The sequence below is a fragment of the Squalius cephalus genome (genome assembly GCF_949319135.1).
Source record: "Squalius cephalus genome assembly, chromosome: 23".
NCBI lineage: Eukaryota > Metazoa > Chordata > Actinopteri > Cypriniformes > Leuciscidae > Squalius > Squalius cephalus.
Genome location: NC_137144.1, coordinates 7,301,367 through 7,327,895, shown reverse-complemented (window position 1 = coordinate 7,327,895; position 26,529 = coordinate 7,301,367). Strand labels below are relative to the sequence as shown.

General features: G+C 43.8%; 1 protein-coding gene across 1 annotated transcript in view; it reads right to left on the bottom strand.

Moving 5' to 3' along the window:
* Positions 1–23,762, bottom strand: part of LOC307151725 (anoctamin-9) — a 32,029-nt gene extending 8,267 nt beyond the window's left edge. The window contains exons 1-13 of the mRNA XM_079859866.1: positions 23,486–23,762; positions 21,908–21,982; positions 21,214–21,339; positions 20,686–20,825; positions 20,199–20,248; positions 20,001–20,068; positions 14,465–14,544; positions 14,201–14,335; positions 13,959–14,052; positions 8,957–9,017; positions 8,795–8,877; positions 1,259–1,363; positions 978–1,145 (exon numbers count right to left, since the gene is read on the bottom strand). Of these exons, the coding sequence (XP_079715992.1) occupies positions 978–1,145; positions 1,259–1,363; positions 8,795–8,877; positions 8,957–9,017; positions 13,959–14,052; positions 14,201–14,335; positions 14,465–14,544; positions 20,001–20,068; positions 20,199–20,248; positions 20,686–20,825; positions 21,214–21,339; positions 21,908–21,982; positions 23,486–23,539 (1,239 nt within the window). The 5' untranslated portion in view covers positions 23,540–23,762. The remainder of the gene's footprint in view (positions 1–977; positions 1,146–1,258; positions 1,364–8,794; positions 8,878–8,956; positions 9,018–13,958; positions 14,053–14,200; positions 14,336–14,464; positions 14,545–20,000; positions 20,069–20,198; positions 20,249–20,685; positions 20,826–21,213; positions 21,340–21,907; positions 21,983–23,485) is intronic.
* Positions 23,763–26,529: the final 2,767 nt, after the last annotated feature.

Sequence of the window (26,529 nt, the reverse complement as noted above, 5' to 3'; positions counted from 1 at the left end):
GGTTAATTCATTCTTCCTTTGCCCGCAAACCTGTGCTCAGCGTTTCTTTTTCACAATTTTGTTGGGCAAGCATTTTTCAGTATGGCTAGTTGGTATGCTGTTCCCCATAGCGTCAACTCCTGATGCCAAGTAGAGTTCCTTCGAACTCCCTCTGAGAAGGGAAAGAAACGCTGCGTCTCTTTTCCATTCTTCAGGCATCCCTGCGCATCTTCCTTCAAAGAAACATAATCTGGGGTCATGATTGTGCAGATGCCCTTTTATGGTCTCTGTAATGCAGCCCGCTGTCACATAAACTCTTCATCTGTCAATAGAATTGCCATGATTGCACACACCGCCACACAAAGGTGTTTTCCCATAGTGTCAGCTCCTGACACAGCGTCTCGTTCCCTTCTCAGGAAACCAGGTTATACATGTAACCAATACGTTTTGGAACATTGCCATATATCTCTAAAACTACCCCAATGATAGAATCAATGATTTGAGATTGAAAGTTCAAAATGGTGTAAGATATTTGATATCAAATGATTAAGACTTAAATTATGTATTAATTAAGCTTAAAAACTTCAAGAAATCTATATTTAACTTTGAGGTCTTTATGCTAGTTTACTCCTAAAATGAAAATTAAAATAAGAAATTTGTTTAGCAGATATGCATATTTGAAGATTGTCTTTTTCTTCCAGGAAAACCTATCAAAAATATTGATGACATCATCTTGCAATCAGGGGCATTTAACGTTTTTGACTAATAAAATGCTCTCAAGAATGAGAATGTCCACCTGTATGACCTGACACTGACTATCAATAGCAAGTAGCAAATCATGATTCATAGGTTTTTCATGAACCAAAGATTGTTGGTTAGATAAAAATGTGAGCTTTTCAGTATGTTCTGTCCAAACTTCGAACACAGGAAAAAAAAAGTCTTTAAAAATAAGACAACTATCTGTTCTCTGAAAATAGTGGGAGGTTTGTAGAATTTACCCGAGTCATGACGGTGATGGTAATGTAGTGAAGCACAGCTCCGAGCATCAGGGCAACTGTTTGGGAATTCTCAGTAATGACCGGCCAAGAACTGTTTTCAGCCAACAGTAAAGTAGCAATCACTCGAAACACAACAAGGACATGGGTCAAACCTATGATGATCAGCATCTGATAACACATAAACCACAGACACCAACAAAGAGCGTTAGCCATACATATATGAATTATATATTTTTTATGAGAGTAAATGCATCTTCGCAAAATCAATATGGGTTTCTTACCATGAGTGTGGCTAAAACCATTACTATAGTGGACCGTAGATAAGAGTGCATGTGCATCTTGGGTTCACAGTGTGCATTATTTACAATCTCCAGAATCAACTCCTCCTGCATGGTACAAGTGCATACAAAATTACATGTTATACCCAACCACCCTAAGCTTTATTTATTTGTAGTTCTTCACCATGATGTAACAATGATGCAGTTTTTTGGAGTAACACTGAAAGTAGTGTCATTGCAGCAGTGGATGTGCATCAAAAACGTCTCGGTTACTGATGTAACCCTCGTTCCCTGAAGGAGGGAACGGGAGACGTAACGTCGACGTGACGACGTAATTGGGATCACTTCAGGGAGCCCTATCAACTTCGAGTGTCTACAGAACGAGCCAATGAACGTTGGCGTGCGTGAATCGCGTCACGCGCCCCCGCCCCGCAGCGCGGGTATAAACAGGAAGCGGGCGCACGCACACATTGTTTTTCGCTGAGGAGCCGAGATTTGTGACGGCCATGCAGCGATGGTCAGCAACGGTGGCGACGGGACGTTACGTCTCCCGTTCCCTCCTTCAGGGAACGAGGGTTACATCAGTAACCGAGACGTTCCCTTTCAGTCGCTCACGTTCGACGTAACGTCGACGTGACGACGTAATTGGGATCCCATGGAAAACGCCACAGTTGCTGCCACATCCAGCGCCCTACGCAAGACTCTCAGACCCCCAACTGCTGGGGCGGAAGATCTGCGTAGAGGGAGTTCAACTGCTGTTCCATTATACCCCACACAGCGGAACTCTTGGATAACACTGGGAAAGCGTACCTCTCCAGGGGAAAGAACGCTGCGGAGCCACATCCTGCCCGAAGGGAGGTAACATGTGGAGAATACACATATGGACTGGCCGAAGGGGCAGTGCGACATATGGAATGTCACTGGGGTGGCTCCACCCGAAGGGGGAGACACACCGAACAGTGACGGCAGAGCAGACTCTGCCAAGGGAAGACACGGGCTCACCGCAGGGAACTGGTCGTGGAAGAATACACATATGGGATCGCCGCAGGGATCACCACATATGGAACCCAGCCTAGCACAAGTTACACAAGCATACGAGCACTAGGCCTGGCGTCGGACGCTCCGCAACGTCCGACTGCCGAAGGGGTGCGGAGGAACTCACAGGGTTCGCCAATGGGGAACTCGACTGGAGTAAAAAGCGCACGTATCCGTTCCTAGGAAGGGAGTGGCGCAGCAAGCCGACACTAGAGCGGGAACTTCGGTGTTACCGGCTAGTAGAAGCGAGCACACAGGAAGAAACCGGCTCAACACGTAAGCTATAAAACCTAGCGAACGTGTTAGGTGTCGCCCAGCCCGCAGCTCTACAGATGTCTGTCAGCGAGGCGCCGTGAGCCAGCGCCCAGGAAGAAGCGACACTCCTAGTGGAGTGGGCTTTCAACCCAGGCGGGCAGGGCACGCCTTGGGCTTCGTAAGCCAAGGCGATGGCATCCACTATCCAGTGGGCCATCCTCTGCTTGGAGACAGCCTTCCCTTTCTGCTGGCCTCCGTAACAGACGAAGAGCTGATCTGAGGTCCTGAGGCTTTGCGTTCTGTCCACGTACAGACGCAGAGCGCGAACGGGACAGAGAAAATCCAGGGCTGGGTCTGCCTCCTCCGAAGGCAGCGCTTGCAGGTTCACTACCTGGTCCCGGAAGGGAGTGGTAGGAACCTTGGGCACGTATCCGGGCCGGGGTCTCAGGATGACGTGAGAGTTATCCGGGCCGAATTCTAGGCACGATTCGTCGACCGAAAATGCATGCAGGTCCCCTACCCTCTTGATAGAGGCCAATGCAACCAGGAGTACTGTCTTACAGGACAGAATTTTTAACTCAGCTGATTGCAGAGGCTCAAAGGGTGGTCTCTGAAGTGCCGAAAGGACCAGAGACAAGTCCCAAGAGGGTATAGAGAGTGGGCGAGGAGGATTCAGTCTCCTCGCTCCCCTCAGGAACCTGACGATCAGGTCATGCTTTCCCAAAGACTTACCATCAACAGCATCGTGATGTGTGGCAATAGCGGCAACATACACTTTAAGGGTGGAGGGAGACAGCCTTCGCTCCAGCCCTTCTTGCAGGAAGGAAAGCACGGCTCTGATCGAGCAAGATCGGGGGTTCTCCTCATGAGAGGAGCACCAGTCAACGAACAGGTTCCACTTCAATGCATAGAGGCGCCTCGTAGAGGGGGCTCTAGCGGAAGTGATGGTGTCAACTACCGCAGGAGGTAGGTCACTTAGAACCTCCGCGTCCCGTCCAGGGACCAGACATGGAGTTTCCAGAGGTCTGGACGCGGGTGCCATAGGGTGCCCCGTCTCTGAGAGAGCAGGTCCTCTCTCAGAGGGATGGGCCAGGGAGGGGCTGTCGCGAGGAGCACTAGTTCCGGGAACCAGGTCCGGTTAGGCCAATACGGCGCAACTAACAAGACCTGCTCCTCGTCCTCCCTGACTTTGCACAAGGTCTGTGCAAGAAGGCTCACTGGGGGAAACGCATACTTGCGAAGGCCCCGGGGCCAGCTGTGTGCCAGAGCATCCGTGCCGAGGGTCCCCTCGGTCAGAGAATAGAACAACTGGCAATGAGACGTGTCCGGGGCGGCAAACAGATCTACCTGAGCGGTCCCGAAGCGCCTGAAAATCAGCTGGACCACCTGGGGATGGAGTCGCCATTCTCCCGGTAGCACCTGCTGCCGTGAGAGCTCGTCGGCTGCACGGTTGAGCAGGCCCGGAATGTAAACGGCACGAAGCGACCTCAGATGCTTCTGACTCCAGAGGAGGAGATGGCGGGCGAGTTGTGACATGCGGCGGGAGCGTAGACCACCTTGGCGGTTGATGTACGCAACGGTCGCAGTGCTGTCCGTACGGACCAGTACGTGCTTGCCTAGTAGCAGCGTTTTGAAACGGCTCAGTGCAAGACGTACTGCTAACAACTCGAGGCAGTTGATGTGCCAATGCAGTTGAGGCCCCGTCCACAGACCTGAAGCTGCATGCCCGTTGTACGTGGCCCCCCAGCCGGTGGTAGAGGCATCCGTGGAGACCACAGAGTGCCTGGACACTTGTTCCAGGGGAACACCTGCCCGCAGGAACGAAGGGTCCGACCACAAGCTGAGAGTTTGGCGACAGTGCGGAGTCACTTGGACCCGGCACGAGCCGCTCTGCCACGCCCATCTCGGGACTCGATCGTGGAGCCAGTGTTGGAGCGGCCTCATATGAAGCAATCCGAGCGGCGTAACCGCGGCTGCAGATGCCATATGCCCCAGGAGCCTCTGAAACAGTTTCAGTGGTGCCGCTGTTCTGCGTCTGAGCGTGCTCACGCAGTTCAACACTGACTGGACACGGGCCTCGGTGAGGCGCGCCGTCATGTTGATCGAGTCCAACTCCATACCAAGAAAAGAGATCCTCTGCCCGGGGGTGAGTTTGCTCTTTTCCCAGTTGACCCGAAGCCCTAGGTGGCTGAGGTGACTGAGCACCATGTCCCTGTGTTCGCACAACTGCTCTCTCGACTGGGCCAGAATCAGCCAGTCGTCGAGGTAGTTGAGGATGCGAACACCACGCTCGCACATGGGAGCAATGGCCGCCTCCGCGACTTTCGTGAAGACGCGGGGCGACAGGGCCAGCCCGAAGGGTAAGACCTTGTACTGATATGCCCGTCCCTCGAACGCAAAGCGGAGAAACGGTCTGTGTCGAGGGAGAATCGAGACATGAAAGTACGCGTCCTTCAGGTCGATCGCTGCAAACCAATCTTGGGGACGGATGCATTTGAAAATGCGTTTCTGCGTAAGCATCTTGAACGGTAGCCTGTGAAGGGACCGGTTCAGGACGCGCAGGTCCAAGATTGGTCGTAACCCACCACCTTTCTTGGGTACAATGAAGTACGGGCTGTAGAAGCCGGTCTTCATATCGGCTGGAGGGACCGGCTCGATCGCGTCCTTCGCCAGTAGGACTGCGATCTCCGCCCTGAGCACGGGGGCATTGTCCGCCAGAACACGGGTGAACAGGATGCCCTTGAAAGCAGGGGGGCGCCGGGCGAACTGAATCGCATAGCCGAGTCTGATGGTACGGATGAGCCAGCGAGACGGGCTGGGAAGCGTTAACCAGGCTCCCAGAGACCGAGCAAGCGGGACTAACGGCACCACAGACGTACCCGGGGTGGGGCAGCGCGGCGGAATGCAGGGACCCGACTCGGACGGCACAGCGGCCCGAAGTGGGGTCTGAGTGTGTGGTGCAGCACATACCTGCTTCCGTCGAAGGGCAGAGTGAGTGTGTGGAGGCGACAGCACGTCCGGAACACAGCCACTGCTGCTCGCTGGCGATGAAAGAGGGGCTCGGGAGTGACAAGGCATGGCGGCGTCGTCGACTGCCAAGCGCGCCCTCTTGGGGCCCAGAGGTTTCAGAAATTGCTCTTTTTTTGAAAATGTGGGTACCACTGACCCGTGGGTCAGTGGCGGAACAAAAAGAAAAGGAAACAAAAGATTCTCCGCCCGGCCCTCCACCGGGGGAAGGAGTGGCGCCTTCGCCATCTCCTGAAGAGCAACTTGATCCACCTCCGGGCCGCCCGTCTCAGGGTCGTTTGCACCGTCGCTTGCCTCCTGGTTTGGCAGCGGCCTGGACGGGCGGGGTCGGCTTCCTGCGGCTTGCTCCACGCTGAGGCCTGGATGATGGCTGCTGCTGCTGGGGCTTGGCGGGAGCGGAGGACGCCGCAGAAGGCCGACCACGGCGACGAGTAGACGGAGGGTCTGCGGCCGGCGGACGGGTGGGAGCAGCAGGGGTCCGCCGGGGCAGGATGTGCCGGATGGCCTCCGTCTGCTTCTGTGCGGCCGAGAACTGTTGGGCAAAGCTCTCGACCGCGTCGCCGAACAACCCAACCTGGGAAAGAGGGGCATCCAGGAACCGATATTTATCGGTGTCCCTCATATCCGCCAGGTTGAGCCAAAGGTGGCGTTCCTGGACCACCAGAGTGGACATCGCCTGACCAACCGAACGTGCGGTTTCCTTCGTCGCCCGGAGGGCGAGGTCGGTTGCCACACGGAGCTCCCGGAGGAGCTCTGGGTCAGAACCACCCTCGTTCATGTCCATGAGCGCCTGGGCCTGGTGGACCTGCAAAAGCGCCATGGCATGGAGGGCGGAAGCAGCCTGTCCACAGGCCTTATAAGCCTTCGCCGTTAAGCCGGACGAAAACTTACAGGCCTTGGACGGGAGGCGTGGATTACCCCGCCAAGAGGAAGCGGACGCCGGACACAACTGCATCGCGACGGCCCGCTCCACTGGGGGGATATCCACATACCCCTTAGCTGCCCCGCCGTCGAGGGTGGCGAGGGGTGAGGAGCCACTAGAACGGCTTCGGGCACTATACGGTGCCTTCCACGTCCTAGAGAGCTCCTCATGCACTTCCGGAAAGAAAGGTACCGGGGCGGCGCACTGAGAACCAGCACGGCCCGCCCCGAGAAACCAATCGTCCAACCGAGAAGGTTCGGGACGTGGTGGAGGATTCCACGCAAGCCCGACCTTCTCGGCGGCCCGGGAAAGCATAGCAGTCCATTCTGGATCTGGCTCGGACAACGCTACACACCCCGAGGGGGGCAACGCAGCCGAGTCGTCATTTCCAGAGGACAGCTCCCCCTCCGATGCTGCGATCGACATCTGATCGTCAGCCGGAGCCCCAAAGGAAACGGTTGGCCGTTCCGGAGAAGGACCAAGACGTTCACTAAGGAGCCCCAATGGCGACAGCGCTTGTGAGGCGTGAGGGGCCCGCGGAGGATGACTCGACGGGGAAGCCCTCACGGTAATCCTCAGATCACCCTGGTCATGCACCGAAGTAGGTCTATTCTGCGAGGCAGAATAGACACTAGATCGGGGCATAGGCGAGGGGACTGCACCTCCCTTGAGGTAAGCGAGTCTCGATCTCAGCGCTGCGATAGTCATATTCCCGCAATGGGAACATGAACTATCCACAAAAGCTGCCTCAGCGTGTTGAATGCCCAAACACGAGAGGCAACTGCTGTGGCCATCTGCTGGCGCCAGGGAACGACGGCATCCAGAAACGCACAAGCGGAATGACATCTTGAAAAAGACGCAGGGTCACGCTTGTGTTGCTCTTTTAGTAAAAATAAAAAAGGATTTAGAAAACTCTCTTTTGTGTTGAGGCACCCAGGGGTAGCCGCAGTGTGAATGCACACACAGGGGAAACGCCCACCGAACCGACACACACACACACAAACACAAACACAGTGCTGTGAAAACAGCAGTTGAGAGCTGCAATGCTCGCGGCCACCGCTGATCGCGCCGTCACACCAACACAGGAACAGAGAGATGATCCTCTTTTTGAAGTCTTCAAAGGCTGATTCTGATAGACAAAAGTCTCATAGAAACTCGGCTCCGAAGTGAAAGACAATGTGTGCGTGCGCCCGCTTCCTGTTTATACCCGCGCTGCGGGGCGGGGGCGCGTGACGCGATTCACGCACGCCAACGTTCATTGGCTCGTTCTGTAGACACTCGAAGTTGATAGGGCTCCCTGAAGTGATCCCAATTACGTCGTCACGTCGACGTTACGTCGAACGTGAGCGACTGAAAGGGAACTGGGAAACATTTGGTTGCAATTGATTTTGAGAGTTTACCGGAACAGAGAGTGACTAATTGTATGTTAAAACTGTACTTTACACCAGTTATTAGTTCTGAACATTTTTTTAGGTCTTTAATAAAGGTCTTCTGAAGCGAAGCAATGTGTTTGTGTAAGAAAATTATCCATATTTAAAACTTTAACGACTAAAATTACTAGCTTCCAACAGACGGCCCTACGGCAAAAGAGTAACCTTTGACCTGACACATGATGCATTGATGAACGTGGAAGCGCAGAGGATAAAGCAAAACAAAACACGAATTAGAAGTCTAAAACAAGATTTTTGTAGGGAGAGATGTCAGAGGAGCTTGAGTTTGATGCCCAGCGCTGTTTGTTTGAACCGCGAGAGGCGTCAAAGCTTACGCTACTCCTACCTCCTACGTCATACATCATCAAGTTTTACTCTTTTGGCGTAAGTCGACTTATGTAGGGCGTTTGCCGAAAGCTAGTAATTTTAGTCAGTAAGGTTTTAAAAATGGACATCTACACAAACGCACCACTTCACTTCAGAAGGCATTTATTGGAGCACTTTTATCATGAATGGATGCATTTGTATGGACTTCAAAACAGAAACCGGACATTCACTGCCATTATAAAGCTTGGAAGAGCCAGGACATTTTTTAATATAACTCTGATTGTATTTATCTGAAAGAAGAATGTCATATACACCTAGGATGGCTTGAGGGTGAGTAAATCATGGGCTAATTTTCATTTTTGGGTTAACTATCCCTTTAATGTAGTTTAATATGTTTTATTAGTGTAGCCAGCTGCTTTTTCAAGAGGGTAGCTTGACCGTAAAGTTATCATCTAAAGCTCAAATACAATTCCCAGTCGCTACCTCAAAGGTCTAATGCTGTATGATGTATTTTTTGTTATAAAGATAGTTACTTTGTAATACCTCTTCCTCACACCAGTCAAAGACCTTCCATGCGCACACATAAGACGATCTATGACGCTTCCAAAACTCCAGAAACACAGTGGCTGTGAAGAAGACAATAACATCTGTCATAACATTGAATCAATCCAACTTAAATGAGGTTAGAGCTGTTGTTGAACTTACCCCACACAGCCATGAACATGGCGAATGCTACTGTTCCCTCATTATCAAACAGAAGGCTCACCTGCACGTGACCCAAAAAACACAGTGTCAGCACATATTAAAACATTTTAACCTTTATTTAAAAAAAGCCCCCAGCTATTAGAGTTCTACCAGCAATGTTAATATCATTTTTGTATAAAGTTATCTGGGCTGCGTTTCCCAAAAGCATCGTAAGCCTAAGTTGATCGTAAAAACGATCGTACGACTGATCTGAATATTACGGTCTGTTTCCCAAAAGCATCGTATCTTAAGTAGCACTTGAAAATCTTCGTAGATCTACGAGTGCTCTGGAGTAATCGTACATCCCCAAGTGCATCGTAAGAAGACAGATTTATGAGGACACCTGCAGGACAACCGGCAGATTACACCTTTAACTTTATTCAAATGTATGTGATTATAATATAAGGTTTTGATTGTACTTTATTGTACACTTTATTACTCTTTTTTGTTGTTGGTTAAATTAATGTATAAATTAAATAATTAAAAAGGTCAGAAAAAAAATAGAAATAATTTAATCTAATAATTTTAATCAAAATTAAATGAATGAATAAATAAATATATAAAAGAAATCCTTTAAATCTGTTAAAAATTACATATTTGTTTCGCTCTATCTCCTCTAAAAGGACATTCATTTCATCTTTTTGAAAGGTAGGCTATCTTTTCGTGTGTTTTTTTTTTTTTTTTTTTTTCAGCCATTTTGTCAGTGACTCCGCCTGTAGGTGCTTTATATATACTTGTCTTGATTGCTAATCCACAACAGATGACAATTATTAGGTTAAACGTTCAGAATACGATTCCATATAAGGTTATATTTCAGCACTTCGCGAATGGACAGCGACTCTTAAAGGAGAACTCCGGTCAATTTTAACATTGAGCTCATTTTTTTGTACATTTGGAGTGCTGTCAATACAGAGAACAACGACAAAAATCGGTGTTGCCTACACCGAGTTATTCTATTTTTAAAATTTGCACCCTGTTGACTTCAATGGGGCAAGTACTAAACCTGCTTTTAGCCTCTTAATATCCTTGATGTATATCCAGCACTCCAAATGTACAAAAAAATGAGCTCAATGTTAAAATTGACCGGAGTTCTCCTTTAAGTAGCACGTAGAGCGCGTTCTCGCGCGTTCATGTTAAGTGCATTTTTGGGAAACGCTCGTGGAATTGCTGCGAGCGTTCGTAACTTTGCACGTAGAAAGCGCTCTTAAGAGCTAAGATACATCGTTATCGGGAAACCCGGCCCTGGTCTGTAATAACATTCTCAAAATTTTAGCACAGATAAAAACATTATTTATACATCATTGATGGAAAGATTATTATAAATTTTTTTTTTCAAAATATTTATTTGGATGTTTGTCTAATGTATTTTAAACGTTACTTACTATTTGTTTCAGAATGCTCAGAGAAACTAACATTCTCATAATTTTTGCAAAATTATTAAATGAAATGTTCTATGTTCTAATTCTAATTAATGGTTTCCCTAATGTTTGCATAAAAAAAAAAAAGGACATTAAAGGCGCGCTCAACATTTAACAGCGGCGGTGATGAGGCTTCATATTCTTCAGGTGTGCCTCATCACACGCTGACAATTCTCCTCTTCAGCGCCCCTCCTCTCCAATCACACCCACTCCAGTCGGGAACCTTGCGAAGGGCGGCGAGTTAAGGGACGGGGTGGCGCTGATTACAAGGGAGAGGCAACCGTTCCGTCACAATATATATTCTTAGAACATTTTGCTAACATTCCGTTTAAGTTACAAAAAACGTTATTTCAGAATCTTCTCTTAGGGTGCTTTCATACTGGCAGTTTAGTTCGGAACGGGGCACGGTTTGCATGAAAAATCGCTAATGTGAACGCTGTCATGCGAACCCGGGTGCGCAATGGGGTACCGAACCCGAGACTACCTGGAGGAGGTGGTCTGAGTTCGGTTGCACTTGAACTGTGCCGCGGTTCGCGTGAATGTGAAAGCAACACGGACTCAGGTGCGCACTTGTTCAGGAAGTAAAGAAACCTGCACATGCGTTTTAGCGGATTATTATGTATTTAGTTAAATTAAACACATGTAAGGGATGATAGAGCTGATGATTTACCTTGGATATGTGCGAAAGTGAGCCTGCAGTGTATTCGCACATAGCACGTGGAATCAGGGCAACAAATTAATGGAAATCCACTGTCTCCTCAAAAGAGTCTGTTTGCAGGCAGCAGAAAGACACCTTATGCGACACATAGACACACAGTGAATCTGTGTTGTTTACTCAGCTGCGCATAATAGCACCAAATTAATAAAAAACACAATATATTGACCCGCGTTCTGTTTTCTATCATGCGGCGTGCACGTTTGCATTGCGATAAGATGCAAGCAAACGCCCCAGGGTTCGATAGAATCAAACTGAGTGTGAAACCAGACCAACACTCCGGGGGGCGGCAGGAACAATCGAGCTCGGGCTCGGACCGCAGCAAACAAGCCCAGTGTGAAAGCACCCTAAAGGTGCTTTTTCAACTCAAACGAACTCAAGTTCGTTTCCCACCTTGGTGCGGATCTTTTGGGCAGGTGTGAATACAGCAATCGCACTCGGGTGCGGACCAAACAACTAAACCGAGACCCAGCTGAAGAGGTGGTCTCGGTTGGGTCCAAACAAAATCTGGTACGGTTTGAATTTCTGTCCAATGAATGGATGACCTTAGCACATTGTGGTTTTGTTAACAAATGTTGGATCACTTGCAAAAAGGACAGTGTGAAAGCAAACCACACAAAACAAAAAAATGTACACTGTATTTGGTCTGGACAAAAGCAAGTGAACTAGCAGACGTTCCTGGTGTGAATACACCCTAAGAACCCTTTTTTTAAACTAAAATTGTTTTTTACTAAAGGCTGGAATACAATACACAAATTTTGCTCTGATTTTTGCCCCGATTTGATATCTAGATGAGTCGACAATCGTTGACAAAAGTCTGTGCCAGTCTGCAGATTTGGACAGATGGATTTGACAGACTTCACATAAAATCACAGTTTATGATGAGCACAGACCCTGAAGTTTTAGGTTCAGACAATGATTCCATCCATTTGGAGGATATCAAAACATATTTAATATTTTAAGCCAATTTTAAAACATTACTGAAACAGAAGTTGTCCTCTATCTATCAGTGCTGCAATAAAATACAATACAAATACAATAACAAAACAAAAGTAAATTGACAGAAAATGCATAAAATAAGCCTAATTTTTTTGACTCAGATAAAAGATAAAACAACTCATTGTGCTACTCATCTCCATCTCAATCCAAATTTGTTTGGCTCATTTTCTTTCTGTTGTGACAACTACTGTGATCATCTACTGTCATGCGTCTCCTAGCAATGAGGAGCGTGTTTCTTGTGTGTGTTTGTTGTGTTCGGAACGATTTTAAAGTCTGGTAGTGTATGAACCCCAGTTTTCCCTGTAACCATTTACAAAGTTGGCGAGTGTATGATGCCTAGTGATGCCTAATCTGTTCAGATTTTAAAAGTCCTGTAGTGTATTCCAGCCTTAAAGGGATACTCCACTTTAAAATGAAAATTCTATCATCATATACTCACCCTCATGTTGTTTCAAACCTGTATGAATTTATTTCTTCTGCTGAACAGAAAGGAAGATATTTAGAAGAATGTCAGTAACAGGCAGTTTCTGGTACCATTGACTTCCATAGTAGGAAAAAAATATATACTATGGAAGTCAATGGTACCAGAAACTGTCTGGTTACTGACATTCTTCTAAATATCTTCCTTTATGTTCAGCAGAAGAAAGAAATTCATACAGGTTTGAAACAACATGAGGGTGAGTATATGATGACAGAATTTTCATTTTAAAGTGGAGTATCCCTTTAAAGCTACACTGTGTAATTTTTTTAGTTGATTCTTAGCAAAAAACACTTAGTTATTTAAAAATATATATGTGCTCATTAATGTATATTTACATCTTTCAAGTAATAAAGTATTCTCGTAAGTTTATAATCTGCCATTGAAAGTACATACGGGTGAGGGGTTCGAATGCCGGTCGCCATGTTGCCCCTCCATCTTGAAACTACATTAGCCAAAGAGGGACATACCTGTAAATTCAAGCTTTGCCTTTCGCGCTTTACACTCAGTGACACAGAGACGAATGCGAGGGGGAGATTACTCGCGACTGCCGGCAGATTTGAAAGATTGCTGATGGAGGATCACGCCTATTTTCGAGGACATGTAGCAGAGTCGCCAAGGAAGCGAAAGAGAATTAAAACGTCAACGCGACAGGCAAATCAGCAAGACCAAAGTCAATACTGGAGTAACTTTTCCCAGATGGAAAGAGCTCATGAGGAGCAAAGATTTTAAAACGGACGCCGAAGTTGCCTGCTTTCTTCTCGACAGGTAATTCAGCCTATTTGTGTAAATTCGAAGTTTTATAGTTGCTTGTCTAACCATAGCATGGCTGTGCATAACGCCAGAACGACATCTAGTATAACTTGCGTTACTTTTCCTCACGTCAATGGTGAAAAAGTATTGTTTACCTTGTAACATAAATCTGTGCTGCGACGGATCACAGGTGATAGTTTTAAAGGCGCAATTGGACGAAGTCGAACTGGAAGCCATGTTAATCTTGGAATAATACGGCCACCGTAGGAGTTAAAACACCCTCGAAATTGAAAGGAACAGAAACTAATATTCACTGGGTAGTCATATACAATTTCACCGCTAGATGGGGGAAAATATCACACAGTGTAGCTTTAAGACTACAACAGAAAAAAATAATCTTCAATTATCTCCATACCAAAATCTCAGTTAGCCTAACATTTTTACTGAATCATTAAAATATGATATGAGTATTCTAAAGGGCCTTGAGTGCTTCTTATAAGTGGGTGATTGAGTCATGATATAGTGCATAATGTGTGTATATGTAAAAAACAAAGTAAGCGACTAGTCAGTGCACAATTGTCTGCATAAAAAATACAGTACCTTTGCATACATGCAGGTGTCGGAAAGCTCCCACACTTTGCAACTAATATCGCACAGAGGGCACATAATAACGTTCGACTGGCACACCTCTTGTCTGCGTACACACACACAAGCACACACAAAGGTTGATGTTGCTTCAGGACCCTTATTTTACATTAGACAGCAAGTGGTAACACAGTATCGAACAACAAAGATGTATTTGAAAATCAAACATTGAAGTTTATTAATATTAGGTTACTCACATGAGAGGACTTGTGCTGTAGAAAGCCAGGCCATACAGGAATACTATGAGACCAATTATAGAAGCAGGAATCAAGAGAAATGTGTACCAGCCCAGCCACAGGAAATAAAGAGCCACCTTCTCGCCAAGGTAGTTTCTGACAACATATACAATAAATGCATCATCAAGAAACCTTCAAGGATACTTTATATTGGTAGCAGAATGGAAATAAGTCTATAATGAACAGAGAGATGAGTAAATCCATAAAATAAAAAAGAAAGAGAACCTGACGTTAGTTATGGGTTGCCCCCGAAAACAAGCAGACCATCGAGCCCAGCTCTGCTTCAGTTCTTTCTGCTCACTTTTCTAGGAATAAAAGTGGACAAAGGACAAAGTTGTTGTTTATGTTGTTGTTGTTGTTACAATTACTACAAAACCATGAAATCTCATTTATTTGGACTGTAACAGAAAACACATAGTCACCCGAGAGACCCCTGTAGGTTAGTTGTCCTGGTTCCCTTTGAGGGGAACTCGCGCTGCATCGAAACGCTGTGGTAACGCCGTTAGAGATTGGCCTGGCCCTTTCTCTGCCTTCACCTGCTAGGTCCAGTGTTTCATCTCAGGGTTTGGAAGCACGCTCTGCGGTTACTTCCACCCCGAGTGAAACACCGGTACTGCAACTTTTTCCTAGGAGCTGGATGTTATCAGTATTGAGACAGGAGACACTGAAGACTCCTGCATGTGAGGAACTGATGGAGGTTATCACTCATGGCGTTGCTAAATTAAACATTGACTGGCCGGCCGAGAAACCGGAGCTTCATCAGAAAAGCAATCTAGACGAATGCTTTCTGCCGTCACGTACACAACCTCCACGTCGGGGCTTGCTGTTTTTTCCTGACCTCCAGAATGAGGAAGAGGAAGAGACCAGTTCCATACCATGTATTTAGTCCACAAAAATCATGTCCGATGCCCATAGCTGAAGAGATGCTTGCGAGCCATCTCTCCTCTGAGTAAGCATCGTCCCTCAAAGCCCTCACATTACCCACCAAACCACTGAGAGCTACATTGGCGGGTAAAGCGTAATCGCCAGCAGGTCAGGCCTAAGAGGGCTTTGTCAAAGAAGAAGTCCTGACGCCATCTGTGCCCTCAGGGGCCCGTTCTGCCAACCCCGCCACCTTGTGTGTCTTGGGGCGCAGGGGTTCCCAGCGAGTGCTTATCCGAATGTCCGCCCTAACAAAAAAGTGCCACAGCAGGCTCTAGTCATAGGGGAGGAAGTAAAGTCCCTACTGGCCATGGTGGCTATAGAACATTTTCCTCCGCCCAGCAGGGAGTCCGGGTTTTACAGCCAGTTATTTATTGTTCCAAAAAACTATAGGGGGTTTCGTCCGATTCTATATCTGTGCCAACCAAGGTTATTTTCGTAAACGAAAACTGAAACTAAGACTAAAACTATTGGTCAAAAAACATTTTCGTAATCTGAAATAAAATAGAAATTTCAACATTTATGAAAAACTAAAACTAAACGAAACTAACAACAGTTACTGAAAAACTAACTGAAACAAAATAATAATTAGCAGAAATAAATAATCGTTTTCGTAATTAATAAGCTCTCCTAAATAAGCCTACCGGAAAATCACTTTTTTCCATTCCACTGTGCTACTTTATTTTTCAATGTATGACCCGTGCGCTAGAGTCTCGCGTCTTCTGCAGCATCACGTGCATGACACGACGCTCTAAAAACGCAGCACTCAAGTTAAAATAAGTTCAACTTTTAAAAGACGTGTATCGAGACCTTGCGCTTTTTCCCCACTGTGCCCGCGTCTTTTTTCCGTTTTTCAAAGCAAAACCGCTTTCTGTGTGAATCCCTAAGAAGCAGAAAGGCCCAAATAAGTATTTCCACCTCATGCAAATATAGCTGTACCTTAATTCCAGGTATAAGATAACCATCTCATGTGAAATAGCCTTAACATCATAGGCCTATACCACACATATTAGACAAGATACCACACTGAGCAGAAAACGGAAAAAACAAATAGCATGTCTATAGCCCAGAAATAGACGTATATTTGTCAGAGTAAAAGTATACTAAATGTCTGGTCTGCTGAGAACATTTGAATATGTGTATAACTATGAGTATATGATTTTAAACAAAAAGCATAAATGGATCAATACAAGAATAATGTTTGAAAGGATTAATCATAGAAATAATCTTAAAGAATAATCATAATAATCATACGCATATCTTTTTCTTTTTCTTATACACCACGTTTAACAAGATTTCATTTTTAATATTATAATATAATTTGTACTTTTTAGTTGCATTTGTTTGGTTCTTTGTTCATCCTCAAACAATTATTTTATTTTTATTATTAAGAGGTTTTCACAAGAGTTAAACTGCAAACTGTTGTAAACTGCAAACATTAAACTTTGCTGAAATTAAATGTCTTTAACTGGAAGTGTTCTGTTAACTCTGCTAAACTATAATTACTAAAACTAAAACTGAAACTAAATATATAAAAACTAAATAGAAATGTGTTCACAAAATAAAAACTAAACTAAAACTAACAAAACCATGAATGAAACTAACTAAAACTAAACTGAAATTTATAGGAAATTTGAAAATGATATTAAAAAAAACTAAACTAATTTAAAAATGCAAAACTATAATAACCTTGGTGCCAACCAAATCGCTCTGTAGGCAAGATTAAATTCAAGATGCTTACTCTGAAGCAAATCGTGTCACAAATCAGGTCAGAGGACTGGTTTGTCGCGATAGATCTCAAGGACGCATACTTCCACTCATCCATCCTTCCACAACACAGGAAGTTTCTGAGGTTCGCTTTCAGGGATGAAGCGTACCAATATCGAGTTCTTCCTTTCGGCCAAGCTTTATCACCTTGCACTTTCACAAAGTGTGTGGATGCAGCTCTGGCTCCCTCTGTGACTCCAGGGCATTTGTATACTAAATTACAAAGACGATTGGGTGATTGTAGCTCATTCAGAGCATTTGGCGGTTCGACATTGAGATGTCGTTCCCGCCCACATGAGAAATTTGGGTTTGAGGCTGAACGCCAAGAAGAGTGTAATTTCTCCAACTCAGAGGACCATTTTTCTGTGTGTAATATGGGATTCGATGACTATGCAGGCATGCCTGACTCCTCCTCGTATCGTCTCGATTCTCTCAGCTGTAAAGCTAGGCTAGTCACTCTCTAGGCCAATTTCATAGACTGTTAGATCTGATGGCAGCTGTTTCCAACATGATACCTTTTGGCCTGTGGTCCATGAGACCTATGCAGAGGTGGCTTAAAACCAAGGGATTCTCCCCAAGGGGAAATCCACTCCATATGATCAAGTAAATGCTGTCAGGCCTGGAAAAAAACCTTGATTCCTTTCCCAAGGACCTGTGTTGGGGGCTCCTTGTCGTCACATCAAGCTAACGATGGAGGAATCCCTCACGGGCTGGGGGGCGATCATGAGTATTCGCTTGGCTCAAGGTCTGTGGCGGGACCATCATCTCTCATTGCACATAAATTGCCCGGAGATGCTGGCCGTGTTTTAGGCACTGAATCACTTCCTCCCAGACCTAAGAGGCCGTCATGTGCTTGTTCGTACAGACAACACATGGGTGGTCTCTTACATAAACCATCAGAGTGGTCTGCGGTCACGTCCCTTATTCAACCTGGCTCACCAGATATTCCTGTGGGCCCAGGGGAAGCTGCTCTCTATGAGAGTGTCTAAATCAGGGGGCAGACATCCTGTTGTCTCAAGAGACAACACTCCCTCACTCACACAGCTCCTCTTGGGCTGGACGGTATGGTACAGACATGGCCGAGGCTATGTCTGTACGCCTTTCGCACGATCGCTCTTCTCCCGGGAGTTCTGCAGAGAGTTCGCTGGGACAGGGTCCATCTTCTATTAGTAGCCCCGTTCTGGCCGGCCCGGGTATGGTTCTCGGACCTCATGTCTCTCCTCGATGGCTCTGCACTGGAGATTACGGCCAGGAGGGACCTTCTTTCTCAGGCGAAGGGGTCGATTCTTCAGCCCCATCCAGAGTTGTGGAAACTGTGTGCTTGGCCTCTGAGGGGACCCAGCTCATAAGTTCAGGTCTTTCAACCGAGGTTGTTGAGACTATCCTTCACTTCAGAGTTACGTCCATGAGGAAACTCTATGGCCTGAAGTGGATATTATTCATTTATGGTGCGGAAGTCACCAGCTGGACCCAGTTAACTGCCCAGTGGGGTGCAGTACTGGAATTCCTGCAAGAGGGATTCTTCGCAGGGCTATCCCCCTCCACCCTAAAGGTGTATGTGGCAGCCTTAGCTGCTTACCACACTCCTTTGGGTGGTGTGATACACATTTCCTCCGTGGCATCTTGAGGCTTAGATCTGCAGTCCGCATGAGGGTGCCGGCCTGGGATTTGACCATAGTAGTGGAGGGCCTTTCCTTGGCTCCCTTCAAGCCTATTGCAGAAGTTCCTGAGAAGTTTCTCACGCTGAAAACTGTCTTTCTCCTTGCTATCTGGTCTCTCAAGAGAATTGGAGACTTACAAGCCCTATCTGTATCTCCCTCGTGCTTGGAATTTGCGCCTGGTATTGTGAATGCTTTTCTCTACCCCAGACCAGGTTATGTTGCTAAAGTTCCTACTAATACTGTAAGACCTATTGTGCTGCAGGCCTTCTGTCCTCCTCCCTCTTAATGTCTGACCAAGAGAAACTAAATCTGCTCTGCCCAGTTAGGGTTCTAGATGCCTACGTCCACAGAGCTGCCCTGTGGAGGAAGTCTGAACAGCTGTTTGTTTGCTTTATGTCACCCAGGAAAGGGTTTCCGGCATTTAAGCAGAGGATGAGCAAATGGGTGGTCGAGGCTATCTCACTTGCTTATGAGTCGGCTGGCCAGCCTTCACCTTTGGCTGTCTGGGCCCACTCTTCCCCGGGAGTGGCAGGCTGGTCCTCAACGCACACATTTGTGAGGTTCTATGACCTTGACCTGGGCTCCACTCTGGAGGCACTATCTCGTCTCCTCTCGTCACACCATGACAATTCAACACTGTGTGCATACGATTTCACACTGGCGTGCATTTGCTCATACGGTGGCATGGGTATACCTGTAGCATTCCACCAGCGATCCGACGCAGCACGAGTCCCTTGAAAGGGTACGTCTCAGTTATGTAGGTATCCATGGTTCCCTGAAAAGGGAAAGAGATGCTGTGTTGCCCAGCTATACTCCCGGCATGCCTGTGATCAACTTCCTTCATTCTATCAGGAGCTAAAACTATTTGGTTTGGGTGTGCTTTATAGTTTCCTGGTCAATGACGTCACCCGCCTATGACGTTCCATCTCGCATAGGACTGATTTAATACGTGCTTTACGACACAATCACACAGAGGCATTCCCACAGCGTTTCGACGCAGTGTTTTGTTCCCTTTTCAGGGAACCATGGTTACATATGTAACCGAGATGTTTTGTTTAGCAGTGGTGTTATTTGTTGGTTTCAAATGTCTGTCTTAAAAAAAAATCTCATTTGACTTCTGAAATCTTATATTTTTCTGTTTCACTCAGAAAAATTTAAGATTTCAGAAGTCAAATGAGATTTTTTTCAAGACAGATATTTGAAACGCAGAGTATAAGAATGTGTGTGATCAAATACTCATTGTGACAAGATACTTTTCCTATATGCTGCTTTGAGCATCAAATAGTGATAGTTATCACCCTGGGATATACTTCCTTATCAACACATTTGCATAATGATTCTGCAGCGTGGACTCTGTACTACATGTGTACAAAATGCTGTGAGCAAGAGGAAATAAAATATTAAAATCATACCTCATGTAAGCAGAAGTGAGTCTCGAAAACATTTTTTTTCATGAGATCGGGCAGATATTCTGAAACACCTAAGAGAGGTAGAGCGAGAGAATGTATTATGGAATCGACAGTTCAAGATGAATCATATGAAGGTTGAAATAATACAGTGATGTAATACAAAGTAATATGAATGAGCAATCTAGGGAAACTGTTACTCACCCTCAGAAACGATGCATGTGTGATGCAGAATGAAATCAACAATACGAATCCTGAAACAGAGCCACAATGCAGATCAAAGCCCTTCTGTTAAAGTGGCTTCTTTATTTGTGTACAACACAGTTTTTTTTTTTTTCCACAATACATCAATCGTGACTATGTCACCCTTCTCCACTGCACTATAGAGAATAGGGATTACTCAGATTACCATTAGTAAAAGAAGTAGCATTTTGTTTGCTAGCCATTTAATTGGTGAAAATCTCTATTCTTCTCTATTCGCTATTCTAATCTCTATTCATAGGCAAAATTTACTATCACTGAGCAAGTTAGGCAAAAATAGAATCTGTTAGTTAGTCGATACTGAACAGTGATCGAAGTAATGCCAATCACGTATTAAAAACCCTATAATTTTTCATCCTGTGGCCTTTAAACAAATGTGTTTGAACTACAGTCATAAAAATGGCTAGAGAGTTTTTTGAGACTGTGTTACCTGGTTGACTGAGGTATAGTACCCTGCTGCTCACAACTCCAGTTACAGGCATCAGACACTTTTAAGAGATACCGGTATGTCTCAAAAACCCTTTCTGGTGCTCTAATGCAATAAAATACCTTATAATCATCTCTAAATTTCTGCAAAAAGAAACATACACCAAATAAAAAGAGTAAAGCAAATATTGGACAACATTTCATTATTAGTACCATTATCCAAACAATATAATAACGCAGTGCCATTATATAGTATTGAACTAAATCTAATAATAATAAAGTCATAATAATATGGTTCAAAGCAGTCTTGTTAATTTAACAGCATACTGTATCATTGACTTGTACATATTATACACACTATTGTAAGACACACTATTTGAGCAATGAAACTCAATTGTTGTGTCAGCAATTACGCAACTCTTGCAATTTTTTGTTACACTTTCATATGCAAAAAGGAATTTCCCCTTCATATGTCAAGACATTAGTTATAGACTTCTTAAACCAGATCTCAAAAATGCAAAAACTCCCTTACTTGAACGTTTAATTTCTTAGCTTTCAAAGTTTCAATGAAAGCTTTCTGTTTTCTGATGCATTCGTTATTTTCCTCTTCTTCTGAGATTTTTGCCACAAGAACAAAGTCGAAGGTCAGAGGAGGTTGCTGAAATTAAAAAGAAAGAAAGCAGTGCTAATAAATTATTATCAGAACCTTCTCACTTACATAAATACATCCTATGCAATTTTCATTTCATTCTAGTGACTTTCCTTTGTGTATAAGTTATAAATAATTTAAACATGTACAGTGGGGTCAAAAATTGAGACCACGTTAAAAATCTGAAATTTCTCACCCCATTTAAAATTTAATTTTGATTTATTATAACGCACAAAAGATGCTCTTTGGAACATACTCAAATCATGCTGGAAAACACGGATCATCAGGTTTTGTTTATGTCAGCCTAATGCATGCTGCCATCTTTCTATTACACTGATAATATACAGTAAGTTGTATTAACATTTTTTTATTAAATTTAAAAAAAGTTGTCTTTTCACTAGCAGCCTCACTTTGAAACCTGTATTATGTTTTATGTGCAATTCATTGTTTCACTTAGACTATTACACTGATAATATAATTTGTAATGAAAAAAATGATTTAATTAAAAATAGAAGCATTTTCACTAGTGGTCTCACTTTGAAACCTATTATGAGCTGTGATGTGCTATAGGCCTTACCACTGGTGGCATAGATGGGATCTCATTGCCATTCTCATTTACAACTCCGATGGTTTCTAAAAGGTCAATGCTCCCCTACAACAACAACACAATATAAACAGTTCAGAATAATAACCCCATTTACAAGAAGGGGAAAAGGTGGAAATGTACTGTCAGTATGTTCTTAACACAGTGCGTAATATAAGATTATATATAATATAATATTGTACAATAAGAAAAAAAAAAGAGATATGTAAGATAAGAGATCACAAACTCTGGATTTAGGCTATTTCTGGCAATAGCAGAGATCAATATCAACCCCCTCCATGTACTTTCCAATCAGTTCTGTCCCTATGTTCTTACTCTATTGCAAAATAGTATAATAATGACACAGATGCAGCTGCATGCACATTATACTGTAAAATGGAATACAAATGAAAGCATTTCGGAAAGTTCTTTTCTACCACCAAGTTCTACTTTCATACTACTGACTAATCTTATAGTTTATTTGAAACAAGAAACCCTCCCAAATGCCTGTGAATACCAGAAATTCCATCATGGTGAAGTCATGAGGGTTTGAATGTTGTTTCTAAATTTTTTAATTGCTCTAGTTGTAGTTTAGTATCTGATTCTACACTAGATAAATATCAATGATTGTTTTCCCCTAAAATAGTCTGAATAGCTCAGAACTGGTTTAAACGTCCCACACAAACAGAAGCAGAGGTATTGCAACCATAGCAAATGTTTTGATTGATAAGGGAACGTTTTGTGTTGCTTATGGCATGACCCCAAACACAGGTCGTATCACAGATACTGTGTCTATTGATACTGCTTCTCCATGACAGCTGCAGTAGACAACTTAACTTGCAGTTTCACACAGACAATCAAACCATTCAATCTTAGAACAGGGGCGTTCAACCTTTTCACGGCTTAGCGGAAGTCTTTTCTCTTGGTTTGGTTTCATATTTCTGAATTAATTCCCTTACATACACAACACACTATATAAAAAGACCTCAATCGGGGTGCAATGTTCTCTGAAACTTTCTCTGCTGGTGTTCCTCTGAAGAAACACCTGTTAAAAGACATCAGCTTTTATCAAACCTCAGTGTATTGTATATCTGTGCTTGTAACTTATGCCATGGCTCATAATGATTTGTGTGTAAAAACATTTCTGTAATTTTTTCGATCTTTTGACAGAGCAAAAAAAAAAAATCAATCTTGAAGACATTCTATTGAATCAATGTTATCAAGATCAAGGAACCACTGTCAATGTTAGAACATGCATGTAGCCTAGAAATAAAAGTAATTTGGCAGGCACATTAGATATGCACATTTAATAGGTTTCTATAAGCTATTTAGTTTTAAGTCAGACATTCTTCCTGATCCTGGTAGTCTACATCTTTGAATCAGACACACAAATCTGCCTGTGATTCATGAATTCTGTTGGCTCTCAATTAACATTTGCCTTATTTTCATGTTTTAAGTGAAGCACTAAGAAACTGTAACATAGCCTACTAAGTTAACTCTAAGACAGGCAAAAACTAACCAAACAGTGCCGTTAACATCGCTGCTGGGTAAGGCAGTTAAAGTTCATCTCACCTGTCTCCGTCCTAGTTTCCGCTTCATCATGAGAGACCCAGGGCTCCAGTCCATGACAGCTGTGCTGGTTTTATACGGGACCACAGACACTTGTCAGTTAAAGGGAACCTTTAATAATTCGCCATAACAAACCAAAGAGTAAGCACAAAAAGACTCATCAGAAACTCGTGTACACTTCCGTGCTGCTGTAAGGAACTTGACATGTACTGTTGGCTTGACTTGAGAGACAGCCAGCCGCTGTGGAATGTCGCCGGATGACTCTCGGTCTTGATGTCACTAAACGTGCGCACACGTCTAATAACAAAACTCGTCATAGGAGCACAACAACCCAAACAACTGCGTCACATGAGCATACTAACCCAAACACACGTCTAAAATCTAATATAGTTCCCGTTTATCATTTATATTAAAACGACAGCAATAGATTAGATTTTCCCTATATTATAATAAATATAAACATCACAATTCACAATTTGTAAAATGAATGATAGCAACACATTTACCAAAACATAGTAGCTTAGGTTTCTAAGGTCTCTTTTCACTTCTTATTTAGAATATAGAATATATATGCTATAAAAATACACATTGCCAAAAAAAAAAACTGAAAGGTAAGTAGCCTACACTTTTGCTCAAATATTCTTAGATCTTTTTGATTTAGTAATAGCCTATATCGTATGACACACCCTGCAAAGACTACTACTACTACTAATAATAATAATAATAATATAGCCTTTATTGGCAATAATGTATTTTGGGAGCTTTGTTTTTTTGTTTTTGTTTTTTTATCAAAGGTGGACTGTAAAGGTGTATATACAGTAGACTGTAGCGCTTGCGAGTATCTTTTGGCTATTATCTGACTATTATCTGTTTATTGTAAATCAAACCCATAATGTGAGCAACCGACATTAACCAACGTTGCATTTTGAAGTTGCACTTCTGCCACTAGGTGGAGGCACGAGATTACTGTAAAAAAAGAAAGTTAGTGCGGCCACTACTGCAGGAGTCAGAACTGAACTGCATTCTGCATGTGTTGAAAACTTAAAGACCACTGACATTTTTTAATGTAGTTATATGTTTGAGTTAGATGTTATTTTTTATTATATTATATTCAATTAAAAATTATTTGTCATTTAGAGCATTTTTGAAGAAAATTGCAATTGGTCAAAATAACAAATAAAAGATGCTTTGCCATGTTTCCAGACATTGAATAATGAAAATAAAAAAATGTAGGCCTATATTAATTTTTACAACAACACAATTTTTTTACATGTATTGTCAGAGGAGAAGCAAGTTTTGTTCAGGATAGCCTTGTACACGGCTTGATTCATGCATCCTTAACAAAGATGGGATTGCTAAATATGTATATGCTTTCTTACATCCAAATACCATTTACATTTTATTTGCAGTGTCTACAGGGGTGGTCTTATCTTTTGGTATCATCGTTTTAGGCTATATTTTGTTCCAATCAACTTCACAAAAATGTCTTAAAACTCACATACGGTTTGACTTTAAATTCAAGCTATCTATATGTGAGTTCAAATGATAAAAATCTGAATCTCCTCTATAATCTTATAAACCAGATTAAACACGTTTGCCCTATGTTATTACTTTGGTCCCACCCATAAGGAAGACCATAGCCCTCAGAAAGGAGGCTCCCGCCCCATGCGTCTGCCACCTTCACATATGGCTGTGGAATTATGAAACCCAGATTGTAGAATTGTAGGTTTGGGAAATAGGCAGCTATGTTTCTGTCCCGCTGCCACACCCAGACAGAACTCCATGTGTAATTGCTGGAGTGAAGGGCCGTGGTAACCACTTGAAGGGTGGCCCCGGCCAGAAGAGTCTATATTGGGCTACACAGGCTCCTTTAGTTACACTCCTGGTGGGGCTGGAACAAGCCATCGAGATGTGGAGAATTCTAGGAAGCTGCTTCAGAAACAGCCTTTCCTCTTTCTGTTCTGAATGGGGAAATGTGTGTGTGTGTGTGTGTGTGTGTGTGTGTGTGTGTGTGTGTGTGTGTGTGTGTGTGTGTGCGTGCGTGCGTGCGTGCGTGCGTGTGTGTGTGTGTGTGTGTGTGTGATATTATCATTTTGAAAGGCTTCAGACATTGCAATGATGGTTCTGATTATCAACCGATATATTAGCCAGTCATTTTGCGACAACTGACTTGGCTGATGAACTGAAGTGCTGTTCAATCTACTGACAACTTTGTTGATGAACGCTGCACATTGTCTGTTGTCATATTTTTAAATACATTTGACTACATTTTGTGGGGGAAAAAATTGGTGTTCAAGCAATGTCTTTATTTTTTATTGTTTGTATGTGTATTACTGACATTATATCTGTGACACAGAATTGACCATTTAAAAAAACAATATTGGTCAAACACTAAGCATTCAATGCTGAGCTAATTTTAGAGAATGTTTGTTACATGTAATAATGAATAGTTTTATAATGCGTTACATTACTGAGTTGTTCCTAATGGCAAATTGTATTTTTGTTGCTCAATTGTTCTGAAATGTCAGAGAATATATAATTGGCACATTCCATTTTTGTGTCCTTGAAAGGGCGGGGGACGTGAACGCTTATCGTTGGGTCATCTCAAACTTAATTCCTTCATGAAGAGTCTTCTTTTGTTGTTATCAGATGGAACGTGCAATGGGAACTGCAGGCAACTTTGCTGTTTATGATCACATGACCTTCACGATTCATTTGATGTTACTGAAATTTAATCTGCTTTAAACCCAACAGGAAAAATTCCTTACGTATTTATGTGAGTGTTTGCCAAATGCCACACCAAGACTGTATCAAGTTGAAATAACTTTGAATTATTGACAATCTTATCAGCTGTAAACATGAATTGTACTGCTGTGTTATCAAGACAACATTAATATTCAGATAACCTTCAACGTGAACATTTGAAACAATAGTATCCTGCTCTGTTTTCATCTTTGCCCATCGGAGTGAGTATACTGTGTGTGTGTGTGTGTGTGTGTGTGTGCGTGCGTGCTACTACGGGCACTTTTAAGTCCCAGTAGTGACAT